This window comes from Gallus gallus, chromosome 7, assembly GCF_016699485.2.
Source record: "Gallus gallus isolate bGalGal1 chromosome 7, bGalGal1.mat.broiler.GRCg7b, whole genome shotgun sequence".
Taxonomy (NCBI): Eukaryota; Metazoa; Chordata; class Aves; order Galliformes; family Phasianidae; genus Gallus; species Gallus gallus.
In genome coordinates this window covers 32,274,259-32,286,903 of record NC_052538.1, presented here as the reverse complement: position 1 = coordinate 32,286,903, position 12,645 = coordinate 32,274,259, and the positions used below count along the sequence as shown (strand labels likewise).

The 12,645-nt window shown below is 39.2% G+C and overlaps 1 protein-coding gene across 8 annotated transcripts in view; it reads right to left on the bottom strand.

Moving 5' to 3' along the window:
* The window catches only part of KYNU (kynureninase), a 57,503-nt gene that overhangs the window by 20,287 nt on the left and 24,571 nt on the right, over positions 1–12,645 (bottom strand). For 4 of the 8 annotated variants that reach the window (XM_422147.8, XM_040703807.2, XM_004943013.5 and 1 more), the window contains 6 exons: positions 12,420–12,491; positions 10,946–11,020; positions 9,475–9,621; positions 5,923–5,988; positions 2,947–3,045; positions 2,131–2,204 (listed from right to left, as the gene is read on the bottom strand). In XM_422147.8, coding sequence (XP_422147.3) covers positions 2,131–2,204; positions 2,947–3,045; positions 5,923–5,988; positions 9,475–9,621; positions 10,946–11,020; positions 12,420–12,491 — 533 coding nt within the window. The remainder of the gene's footprint in view (positions 1–2,130; positions 2,205–2,946; positions 3,046–5,922; positions 5,989–9,474; positions 9,622–10,945; positions 11,021–12,419; positions 12,492–12,645) is intronic. The other 4 variants (XM_046944157.1, XM_040703812.2, XM_046944155.1 and 1 more) reach the window with 1 other exon arrangement.

Below are 12,645 nucleotides of genomic sequence, written 5' to 3'. Positions count from 1 at the left end.
AGTCCTTTTTGCCCCGAAGTAATAGAAAAAGGCACTTGGCAAACATTCTGGGTTTGCCTCTCTGAATTATGGTCAGAACATATATCGTATTTTAATATAAAAAAATATATGTAATTCCAATAGATAAATAACTACCTACTCAATAACTTCCAGAAAATATAAAGGTTGAAACAAATTAAATCCACGGACGTGGTGTACAGTGACATCCATAATACTGATCATGAGCAAAAGAAACAATATTTCAGGTGGTTTAAATGACAAAGGGCTATCAGCCGGAATGGAATTTAATTAGCCCTTATGTGTGGATGTGCTGGAAGTGAAGAAACAGTGTTTAGTGCTTCAGTTTTGAATGAAGTTGTCTGGCCACTGGGTGTCATCCTTGATTCAGACGACAGCCAAAGACTTTTTTTATTTTTTTTCTTTAGATTCAACATAAAAACTGCAACTTCCAGAGCAGTTAAATTCCACTCTATTTGATTGTACAACATACAGCAAATTGCTCTGCATTTAAATCAGCTATAAAACTGAATACTTTGACAAAGACAAATTTGCCTTTGTCTCACTGTCTTATTTGGAAACCTGAAAAGGCTGGTTGGTGGGGAAAAGAAAAACAGTGATGCAACCGGGGTGTATTAGTGACAAACAGTTTGGAGAGTGATTATCAAATCTTAGGAAATATGAAATAACTATGATTAAATAATGCAGAAGGTCTATACAGGAAGCTTGGAATAATATTCTTAATTGAGTCCCAGGCTGAAAAAAAATGTTTCATACAAGCATTTGTATTTAAGGCATTCAGCATTCAGATCCAATACACAAGTTAATGATTATGTATGAAGAAGCAGCTTCAGGAAAAACTAATTTAAGCCCTTCCCTCCACTACCAAGCCAGTGTCCTCCCTGAAGTTCCTATGTTTCATCAAGGAGGAAGAAAGACTCAAAGTTCTTCAGACTATTTTCATTCTTTCTATTGCTATTCTGTGATTTCCAGCTGTTCCACTTTTTCCACAACTGCCCAGCATCCTTCCTGCACCCCACAGCCAAGGCTGGAGGCCAGGAGATCAAGCCTGCACCTGCTGACTAATGGTGGAGTAACAGATACCTTTCCAGCAGCAGTATCCCAATATCTGGAATATTTTGCCAGCATTCACATGTGAAGATCAAATCAGCTCACAGCAGGTCATATGTCATCCTAATGAGTTTTCTGTTATGGGTGACTGAGAAGAACTTATCAGCGTTATTTTGTTATCTCCTGGGAGTCTAGACAGTCTGAAACCAACACATAGCACAGCGAAGCTGTTTATTGTAATATTATTTCTCTGAAATCTGATTTAGTTTGCCTTCCTCAAGCTAAAATAAAAGCAAATGCCAGCAAATTTTCCAAGCATTAAAGCCAGAATGTGTTTACATTTGTCAGTGCATTAAAAGTATTAATCCTACTGTTCTTAATATACATAAAGGGCAGACAATGTTTTAAATAACAGGTAATTTTTTTTTTAATGCAGCTAACTTCAGTTCTGATAGCACAGCTTTTCCTGGATTATAAAGTCTTTGAGAACACAGATCTCCATGTAATGCTTCCCAGCTTTACCAGTGGATATAATTTTAATGAAAACATGCCAGTATTAAAGAGCTATTAGACACAGAGTTGAAATTGCCTTTGATTTTGTTCACCAATCAGAGACTTCAATGATTAATAAAATCCATTTTTAAAAGGAAGATATTAAGTATTCTCTTTACATTAAGCAGTCTCACAGGCGCGATTTGGGTTTCTTATTTTTAATATTATAAGCATTCTCTTTTATGATTACACTTAGTTTAGAACCAATAGAAGACTTCAAGGAGGAAATTACTGAAGATGTGAGCTCATACACTAACAATTCCAAAGTATACCCAAATTAGCCTAAAATAACCCTTCTGAGCTAACAAAGTCAGATAACCAGATTATCTAAACTTGCACTACCCTCTTCATTAAGGCAATAAGTCAGCAACAAATATTAGTCTAATAAGTCTTCTTTGAAGCAGGGCATTTTTTTTCTGCATCCATCCACACAAACATATCACAAGTCTGTGATCGGGAATCCTGTATACCTTTACAGCTCCTTTTATTTAAGTACAGAAATACACTTACGCTGGTTGAATACTCTGGGAATGCTTCTCGTGAATGTATGCAGCAGCGAGGCCTCCTGCTCCAGAATTTAAATACTGCAAAGAATAAATCAACATGTAAGCATCTTTTGTGCTCGTTATCTGTAATGTATAGCTTTTCTTACCTCACCCTGCTCTATAAAACAGACTAATTTCAATATTTCTCATGGTTTGTAAAATGGAGATCTTAGCACTTGTCTCAAAGTGCTAACGTAGGTAGAAGTAGATGTATTTTTTCAAATTAGTTCTAAAAATATTCTTGGCTTACATATGATATCTGAAATCTAACAGACAAAAGGCTGAAGCAGACTGGCATTATAATATATAGAGAAATAATTCATTTAACTGTGTCTGTTGATTCTCAATCTCAAGAGAAAGTGAAGAAAGCTCAAAGACACTTTGTTGTATGACCTGAAATTCTTTGAGTTTAGGTGAAGTTGCCCCAACTTAGGGACATTTTACAAAAAACCCATAGTGGCAAGACCTTCTCCATGCGGGAAATAAGAGGAGAGCCTTTCATTCCATGGCTGCAGATCTGAGAGTGCATCAAGACAGATGTTTATCCACCATTAGCATCTATCCACCAAGATACACTAACACTAGCAACAAAAATTGCTGCTGGCTTTTTGGAACTTCTCATAACAAAACCACCACTAAAGTCAGTATCCATCAAGAGATACTGAAGCTGGTTCAAAGATTCAGCCCAAGCTTTGAATAATAACATCTCAGGTATAGCTCATACTCATCTTACCTCTATAAATGAGATTATAGAGGACCTCAAACATGGAATCTCTTTTACCTTGTAGGTGCACCAGCATGCAAAATCCACTCCCCAGTCATGCAAACAGAGCTCTACGTTCCCAACAGCATGAGCCAGGTCAAATCCAACAAAGCAACCCTGCAGGAAAGATATTTAATGTATTGCTTATCAAGATAACCAACACCCTAAAATTATTTTGTAAAAGTATCTTTAGAGTTGTACATGTTGCTCTCTATACAGGCTTGATAACAAGTTCCAGCGTCTATATATTTTTACTGTGAACAAGATCTCTGCTGTAGGTATCTACCAAAATCATGAATTGTTTTATGGGCTTGTCTTCAAGGACACTTGGAGATAGTTTAGATTTCTGTTTTTTTTTTCCTCATGCAGTAAAGTGGAATCACTTGAAATAAGCACTCAGAGAAGCTCTAGGCATAGGAAAAATGGCAACGTACATAATGACGTTATTCAGAGATGAGCAGTTAGATTTTACTGTTTTCTTATGTTTAAAGTCCCCTCAATTTTCAAACCCTGATGTTGCTCTTTGGGGATCCAAATTAGTGAGACAGCATCCTATGCAACACATTGATTTTTAAGGATTTTTTTGTATTTGTAAATACCTTGTCATTTCTCCATTAGAAGTGATGTACTTTAACAACCAATACCTTGTCATTTCTCCATTAGAAGTGATGTACTTTAACAACCAAAACCTGTGTGGGGCACTACGCAAGCAAGGAGAAAAAAAAAGATATATAATACTTATGTATAGATCACAAATAGCAGTTTTACACACAAAACAGCCACTGGATGGCAGCATTTTTTAAACTAAGAAAGTCTTCTTAACTTTGCTATTTATTTAAGCACAGAGAAATAAAAGTGCCTTTTGTGCCTAGACTACAAATAAAATGCTATTTTGCATTTTGCTTTAAAAACCACAAACAGCCAGCTTGAAAACAGCATGGTAGGCATAAGAGTGAGAGCCCAGGCTTCAGAAAAAAAATCAGCATCCAATAATAAAACAAAGGATTTTTCTTTTTTTAAGAATCTCTTGCTGTTTCTTGCACGAAGGGAGTCTGAACTGAATTATTTAAACAATACTTTGGTATATTTAATCCTCTGTATAAGATAGATAACAATTTGAATGAAGCAGCATTTTAAGAAGATCCAACAGTAATTCTAGTGGAGGAACTAGTAAAGTTATCAGCTTGAAAAGCCAACCCAAAATGATGGAAAGAAGAAAACCCACTGCCATAGTATTTGCACAATATAAGCATCTGCTATTAAACAGAACCAGAGTTCCAATAAATATTCCAACCTTCACACACACTGCAACTTGCCTTCATAGAGACGCTCAGGAGTAAGTTAGGACAAATCAACATAAATGACGAGGTTAATGCAGGGAGGCTGAAGCACACGGGATGCCCATGGGAATGCTCTCATCCAGAGATAAAATGGTTTTGGTTCAGAAAATAAGATACTAAAGCCCATCTGGTACTGATTGAGAAAGCTTAAGACATTAATCCAGTTTCAAAACATCCATTGTCTGGATTTAAACATTTACACGCATATAAACACCACCAATTTTTTAAAACTGCTATAAGAAATTCATTGGTTTCAGTGAACAACAGGCATACTGCAATATGTTAGGAGTCTTGGAGAATTGGTGTGGCAGCACATTAACAAAATTAATACAAAATAACTTGCTGCTCATGAAAAAAGTCCATAAGAAATGCAACTCTATGGTAAATTCTGTCTTAAATTCATTTGTCCCCTCCTTACATGTAAACAATAATTTCTATAATATATTTAAGTACAAGATGAATAACTGAGAAAAGATTGTAGAATGAAAATAAGAGAAGATGGTGAGGCACCCAGAGAAGCTGTGGATACCCCATACCTGGAGGTGCCCAAGGCCAGGCTGGATGCAGCCCTGGGCAGCCTGATCTGGTGGGGGGCAACCAACATATGGCAGGGGGTTGGAACTAGACGGGCTTTGAGGTCGCCTTCTACCCAAGCCATTCCATGATTCTGTGACACCAGGAGGTTGGATGCCCTTGCAGTCATGGTACTAGATTGCTCCACAGGCAGAGCTACACCTGTAACCTCAGTGTACCCAAGTGTTTGAGCACTGACACTGGCTGGTAGGTGCTGGCCTGCGTCAATGCCACACACCTGCAGCCCTCCAAGCAGACAGCCACCAACATGCCACCCATAAGACATATCCATCAGCCATTTTAACCAATCCCCACTCTTTGGAAATGGCTTGGCAAATCGCACAGTGCACCATTAAACTTCATGAGCCTGAGAACCTGGGTTCTGTGCTGACAGGTTTCCTGCATCACCTCAGGAAATCCCACTCATGTTTTGCTCAAGTTGTCATCCCCAAAAACGATGATGCTGTTTGGCTTTCCCAGGAAGGCGTCTGGCACGAGTCGCATGAACAGCAAATGTTTTGCCACACAGATTTCATGGAAGAAGTAAAACAAACTGAAACAGCTCTCCCTGCACACACCACGCAGAGCAGGGACTGCGTGGGAACGTCACTTCCCCAGGCGCGGGGAAAGCAGAGCTCCCCATCTGTTATGGGCGAAGCGGAGGATGCAAGCACTCCCCTGCCTCTTCCGTTTTATTTTAACATCTAAAAGTCATTTCTGCAACGTGTCTGGGTAGCTGCTGATAACCAGCAGGTAACAACTCAGCATGGACAATGACATTTGGAGAGACGGAGAGAAATGACAGCCTCACACGAGCAAAGCTGGGACATTTAGAGCGAGACGGGAAAAGAAATGAAGATGAAGGATCTTAAATCTCCTCCTACTGGGACTCAAGAGATTAAAATACTTTACATACTGTACAGAGACAGTGGAAAGTACAATGTAACTTATAAAATGAAAATCATATTTGAAAGGCAGTCTTGTAGAAGTCAGCCATTTCTTTGCTTGCAGAGGAATAAAACAACAAAATCTCCTGCAACCTCTACAGCAAGCACAGAAATGTGGAACAAGAAAAACTTACATCCTCCTTCAGCCTGCTGATGGGTGTCTCGCACAATACGCTGTAATTTTGATTTATCTGAGAGACCTAAGATGGAAAAATAGCCTGAGGTAATTTTTCAAGCTTAATTTAGTTCATTTAATATTTAATGACTTAATGAAGCTGTCTATGTGCAGAGCTTTCACTCTGGGAAGAATCTTAACGTACGCAGAGAACTTACGAAATTGGCTTAAAAAATGTAAAAGGAAATCGGTAACTTAATTCATAAATGATTGACCTCAAGGATCCTAGGACATTCTCCAGACCTCCAGAGCTTGTGGCTCAGACCTCTAACTAAGCCCTGATGGGGTAAAGCACTGCAGGACTTTATTTCAATTGTCCGTTACAATAATTAAGACCATCTGTAGGACTTTTTTTTTTTTTTTTTTTCCCTCAGCCACACCAGTTAACTAGTGATATTCTTTCCCCTCTTCTCGAATGACACTATCTCATATTGTCTTCTCCTCAACTTCTCGTCAGCTCTCCCCAGCTTCATTGCTTGTGCTCAGGAGCATGGGACCATTCACTGCTCTTCAATACCAGTAAGGAGAGCCTTGTATTTTTGCTGTCAACATGACTTCTCAGGCACATCCTTTAATGCACATTTTAAAGGACTTCAGCTGTTCTATATTAATGTTATGTATGAGACAGTTATTCTAACCACTGCTGGTTCAATCAGGTCCAGAAGTTCTTGAAAAAGTGGTCTTCAAGTCCTGAAAGCCTGTCAGCTCAGGGATAGGTACTGTGCAGAAAAGAAACCCATAGACATTACGTGGGTGCTAATGACTAATCCCATCAGACAGTAGGGTCACGTGTATCTAGCTCTGCTTGATCTGCTTCATGGCATTGGAATTTCCCTTTCAGTCATCAAGTTGACTTTTTGAGACACTGAAACATCTGCATGACAAGCAACACGTCTTCCACTCAGGGAGAACACTTGATCTTAAGTTCTCATAACATTCCCTAACTGGTCCATAAAAGAGGAAAAAAAACCAATAAAATAAAAGTGAAGTACTTCTTCTAAAAGCATATGGAAAAGCCTTTATGAAAAAAATAGCTGCTTATCATAACTACCTGGAGTCTGCCCTAAATAGTTGAAATCTCAGTAGCCTTACTGCCCAATACAGTCAAGATCTATTCTAGTTGACACTGCATTGCAAGTTCAACTCGTTTCAAAATTGAGGATGAAAAGCACTGGATTAAATCCAATCCCAGTTAATCATTTAAACTCAAATTTCTTAAGCAGAGAAGGCTGTTTCCTTTTCATCATATTTCCTCCTGCCTTTACAGCTGGGTCAGCAGTTGTTCCCTGCTCTCCTCTGGGCCAACATCAGCTCTGACCTGGGAACTGAAGAGAGGAGCCAATTGTGTTTGAGGACCAAACATTTTGCTTTCAGTAACCAGAATCTCCAAGATTAAGCAGCAGAAGCTTACAGAAAAACCACTTACCAGTATTAACACAGCAAACTCTCCATGAACTGCTGATTTAATAGCTGTTCAAGTAAATATTTGCAGTATGCTGATTGTTTAAGTGTGGTGAAACTGTATGTTAAAAAGTAGTTTTGTATAAACACACAAACATCACTTAGCCCAGAGGCAGAATCCATAAGGATGTGGAGCTGAATGTATCTGACAGTGGGGAAACAACAAGGGCTGCCTTATGCTTTGCTTTTAAGGCCATCTAGGCATTCAAGCGCTTCTTCAGACTTTATTACTTTTCTTTAAACACAATGATGACATTCCAGGTCATGAATGTACTCACTTCCCAGTCCAACACACACTATCCATGAACAAGTTAATTACTTGCGTGTACAGTTTATGTCTACAATCATTCAGAAGCATTCATAGGGACACAGCAGCCCACGCTCCCTCCTGCTTGAATTAATATTTTTACTCGCACAGCCTTATGGAAATGTTAAACTCTCTATAACACATCCTGGTTATCCTCTCAAATAATATAACCATCAAGCCCATTTCTGCTCTGTATGAACAAACTCTCAGTGACTATTTTTCCCCCGGAACACGTCTCAGCATGTCACTGAGTTAGTTTATAGCTTTCACTGAAGCCACAGAGCTTCCGCACCTTGAAATATATGCCCCATAGTCCAGTGGGCATCTGTAAGAGAGAATGTAAAGAGATTTTTCCCCAATTCTTCATATTTACAGTGAAGAGAGATATCAGATTTTTCAGACCCTTCACAGAGGGGATTTGGAGGCATGATATGTATGTGGGTGTTGGTAGCTGAGCAAAAAGTTCTGCTGCGACAGAGAGCATGAGTGAGCAGTGCACTGGCTGGCATCACCCCATCAATCACCTGTCTACCCTTCAGAGGTTGCAGCCCAGCCTTCTGACTGCTTACCTTCAGAAAAACACTGGAAGAGGAAGGCACCACAAAGGTGTTGTTTTTAGATCTACTTGGAGCTGATGCACAGACCAGTGTGCCCCCCTGCAGCTGATTGCCTTCATTTCTTTCCTCCTCGGCTCTCTACATCTGTGGCAGAAGTTGGTCCTTTTTTATATTATGTTCAGGACCAATTTTGTCATCATGTGCTGCTCAGCCAGAACCCCCTCTTTTTATATCCCACAGCCCCTGCACCTGCTCTTTTTGCACCTGCTATGCTCTTTACCATCATTTTCCAGAGCACAGCTTACACCCTTGACCTCCAGAGAAACACCCACAGCTAAACCTACAGCTATGGAAGACACACCCTGATATGAGTCAGGAACATCTCCAGAGATAAAACATCTAATTATAAGTTAGCTGCTTTGCAAAAACCCAGTGATACTAAATAGATTCATCTGTGAGTGGTTTAATCTTCAATGAGATAAAGGTACATCCACTAAAAGAGTGCCCCCACGGAAAGTCTGAAAACTTCCTGGAGAGTAGAAGACTTAATTAAAAACTGTTTTCTCTTGGATTCCTGAGGCAATTGATATGGTTAAAGAAGTTTTTCAGCTGTGCCTATGGAGAACATTGGCTGCAAGTTCCTAAGGCTGAGTCACCACTAAAACACAGTCATCTTTTGATGCTGATGCGTTTGTCTCTGGAAAAGTGAGTGTCAGGGTCGGAGCAGTGCTGGCTGTGTGGGAGCTCACCTGCCCTGAGGGCAAACACTGCCAAAGTAAGGCCACAGAGAAAGCGGAAAACTATGGAAGCCTGCCAAACAAGGAGAAATCTAGCACAAATTAACCTTTAAGGAGAGACAGAAGCTACGATTACCTCCTCCCCCTCTACTCCATTGAACCTACTGGAATTCTGTCTTTAAGGGAAAGCCTGGTAGAAGTCAAGTCATGCATAATCTCCATAATCTCTCCACACAGCTTAAGACCTGCCTATAAAATTGTCTCTCTCAGCCCTCTTTCTTCCCACAGCACTCAGTTCCCAAATGATCTGCGCACAGCATGCTTTTACCTTTTATCAGAGGCCCACAGCTTTCCACATATGCTCCGGTTTGTTCCACAGACAGAGGAAATCAAAACATTTCAATATATATATATACACATACATTCAGGCTGGGCTTGGAGAATCCTACCTTTTTTTGGCCAGCTTTTGTTATTCTAGGGATGTCAAACAGCTGGCCCGTGTAGTACTGCACCCCACTGAACAGAATGACAGCAATAGAGTCCCCTTCCTCCTCAATCACAGCAAGAATATCTTCAATCCTCAAGGTCTCCTCCCCCTAAAACAAAGTTAAAGCACACATTTTACATCAACTTTGGCAGTAATGAAACTGTCATTTCTGATTTCATAATCTATATTTTACCACAAGCCATGCTGCTTCCATAAGGAGATCAAAAGCAAATCCTTAGCACAGTAATGATATACAAAGGTAGAGCCATGAAGTAGCCTATGAGTAGAGTTACTTCAAAAAAGAAAATTAGCAAACTTATCTCAAAAGTGCCAGTTTTTTAATGTCTACTCATTTCATATTTTAGCATGTTTCGTACTCTAATATTTCAGACAGCTTTAATTTACAAGCCAGCATATATAATTATTTTTATATGTCATCTGAAATTTGTGACATTCACAAGGCTTAAAATTTGTCTAACAGTTTCATCCTATACTTTTCTAAACTTCAAATCCCAGAGGAAACTATTATAAGTTTGCTATATTTCTGTTTCAAAAACAATAAGTCTCGCATCATCAAAGCACAACAATCCCCAAACATGGGGTCATTACATGTAAAAGAATTTTAACAAAAAGTCTCTCATTCTTGATTCTTTACAGGAAAGTAACTGCCCTGTCCTCCTTCTGTCTTCCTTGCAAGGGATTGTGTAAAACATACCAGCACCTAGGGATCAATTAGGCAGTGAAAAGCTAGAATTAAATTAGACTTGTTACTGAAAAGAGCTGGGCCGAGATTGTTGAATTCCAAGTATTGCCAACTGCTGTTATCTCAACCATTCTTGCAAATCTATCAGCATTCAGTAGTGGGCTCTTTACTCACAAGATGATTCAGATTTCAGAAGCAAAAGGTCACCACCAGTTTATAGTAAGGTGGAAGAGTTCTTAATACTGCAACACTGAAGCAAGGCAATCTTTCAAATTACCCTGTGCTGCATATTACTCAAAGCAGACCTTTCCCTTAGCCTGTGCTGATAAAGGCACAATGCTGCTCGTGTTATGGCAATCTTTTACCTTCGGACACTAAGAGGACATTAAGGTTTCTCAATGAACTGTTCCATTTTTGCAACTCTCTCAGGATGCTGCTAGCTTTTTGCAAATAGGAAAAAAATGGGGCTGGGGGGGGTCACATTTTTAAGGCAAACGCACCAGTTGAATCACACAACTGTCAAAGTGATTCTGATCACAAAACTGAAATTCTACCTAAACATACATTAAACTTGTGTAAATTTGTCCAAATAGTTTAAGTGTTATAGGGAACACGGGACTATAACTTCTGCAGGCAGCTGCTAGATTATTTGCAAACATATGCCTTCACTCATACGAGATCCACTTCTGCCTTAGGATTAGCAAGGAGAGCTGACGTGCATCTCACCAACCTCCCGTGGCCGCAGCATGAGCATGCTTTTCTCCACATCGAGTCCATGAAATCGAAGCTGGGACTCAACAGCATACTGCAAGAGATTTTCATGCAGAGCACATTAGCCTAAGTACATGATAAAGCAACTAAAAGAAAAAGAGCCAAGCGCAGCAGAACTTCAGAAAAGCGATTCAGATGCTTGCCTTTCACTGAAATTAATGCTCAAAGCCTAATCTAGCTTCTCTGAAAACATTCTAGATTTCCTTTGGTTTGAAAAAAAATCAGAATTTAATTCACATCAGAAGGCAAGGATGAAGTCGAAGCCTAAATTCTGCAGGATGAGCTCATGGAGCAGAACGAGGCTGGAAACAAGGCAAAAGATGCACTTTGCCACAAGACAGCAAACCAAACCTGCACAGATAATGGTACAGTGAAATCACAGCAGCACAATCTATAGCTCATTCTGCTAAACCTGGGCCATGGACACGCACACCGCTTGGCACACACTAACCCCCAAGTTGTCACACATGCACTGCTGTCCGTGCAAACAGAGCTGGCTGGCACGTATTCCTGCCCATGTTACCCTCATGTGCTGCACAGCCAGGAGGAAATGAGAGCTCTAAATTCTTACATGCTGACTTTTTAATCAATAAATAATGGTTTTGGAGATGGCATAAAAATTATCAAGTAATACCGTGAAATAGATTAAAATTACATGACAAGAACAAAAGTGACAGGAGTTGCACCGAGTATTACTGAAGCACCATAGAAATTTAAAAAGATAGAGTCCCAGTGTACAAGTGCACCTGGAAGAAAGGCAAGATTAGCATGAAATTGCCTTTGTTTGGAATAAAGGCAATTTGAGGTTTATACACTTGTGCTGCCATCATCAACACAAATAAACTTGGAAGTAGTTTGAGTCATGTCTATCACACCTTAGAAATCAAATTTGTTACCAATTTCCATGAGTTTACGGAGCTGATGATAAAGTAGCAGTGGGTCACAAATGCAAAGATTAATTTTCTGTAGGCTATGATGCATGGACAATTGTGTTTCATTTTATAGCAGACAAATTATGTTTGAACTAGTAATCCAAAGTGCTAAGAACAAACATTTCTATCTCTGTCTGGGGATGCATAAGTGTTAATGCTGTGAATTTGTATTGATTTGGTTTCATAAAGTAAAACAGCAACAAGAATTAATAAAACATTTACAACTCGAGTTGATTTAGGCCAGTAGTTTGCTCGATGTCTTTAAAAAGACTAATAAATCAATGTGCCCATTCAATCTTTTCCTCTTGTAACATTTTTTATTTGAACAAAAGGAATAAAGCTATGATCTGTAAAATATGCTTAGCTCAAAAGCTTCTGACAGATTTTTTTTATTGTAACGTTACTTGGACAAGATGAGCTAATAAATATTCAAATCAAGCTACTGATATTCTTTGGAAAAATGATTAATAATACAAATATGGTAAAATATTAATTTCTTACATGGTCAGAGGGAAAGGCTTTGGCTTCTAGAAGAATTTTATAGCGTCTCGGAGTAGGCTTAAAGAAAGATAGCTGTTAGGAACAGGAAAAAAAAGATACGTTGAAATGTACCTCAACAGAGATGCTCCCAGCATGTAACTTAATAAAGACTGTTTTACTTTCATGCAGACTACAGAGAATCCCCCAGAAATCACAAATATTTCTCTGTCCGTATAACATTTATCAA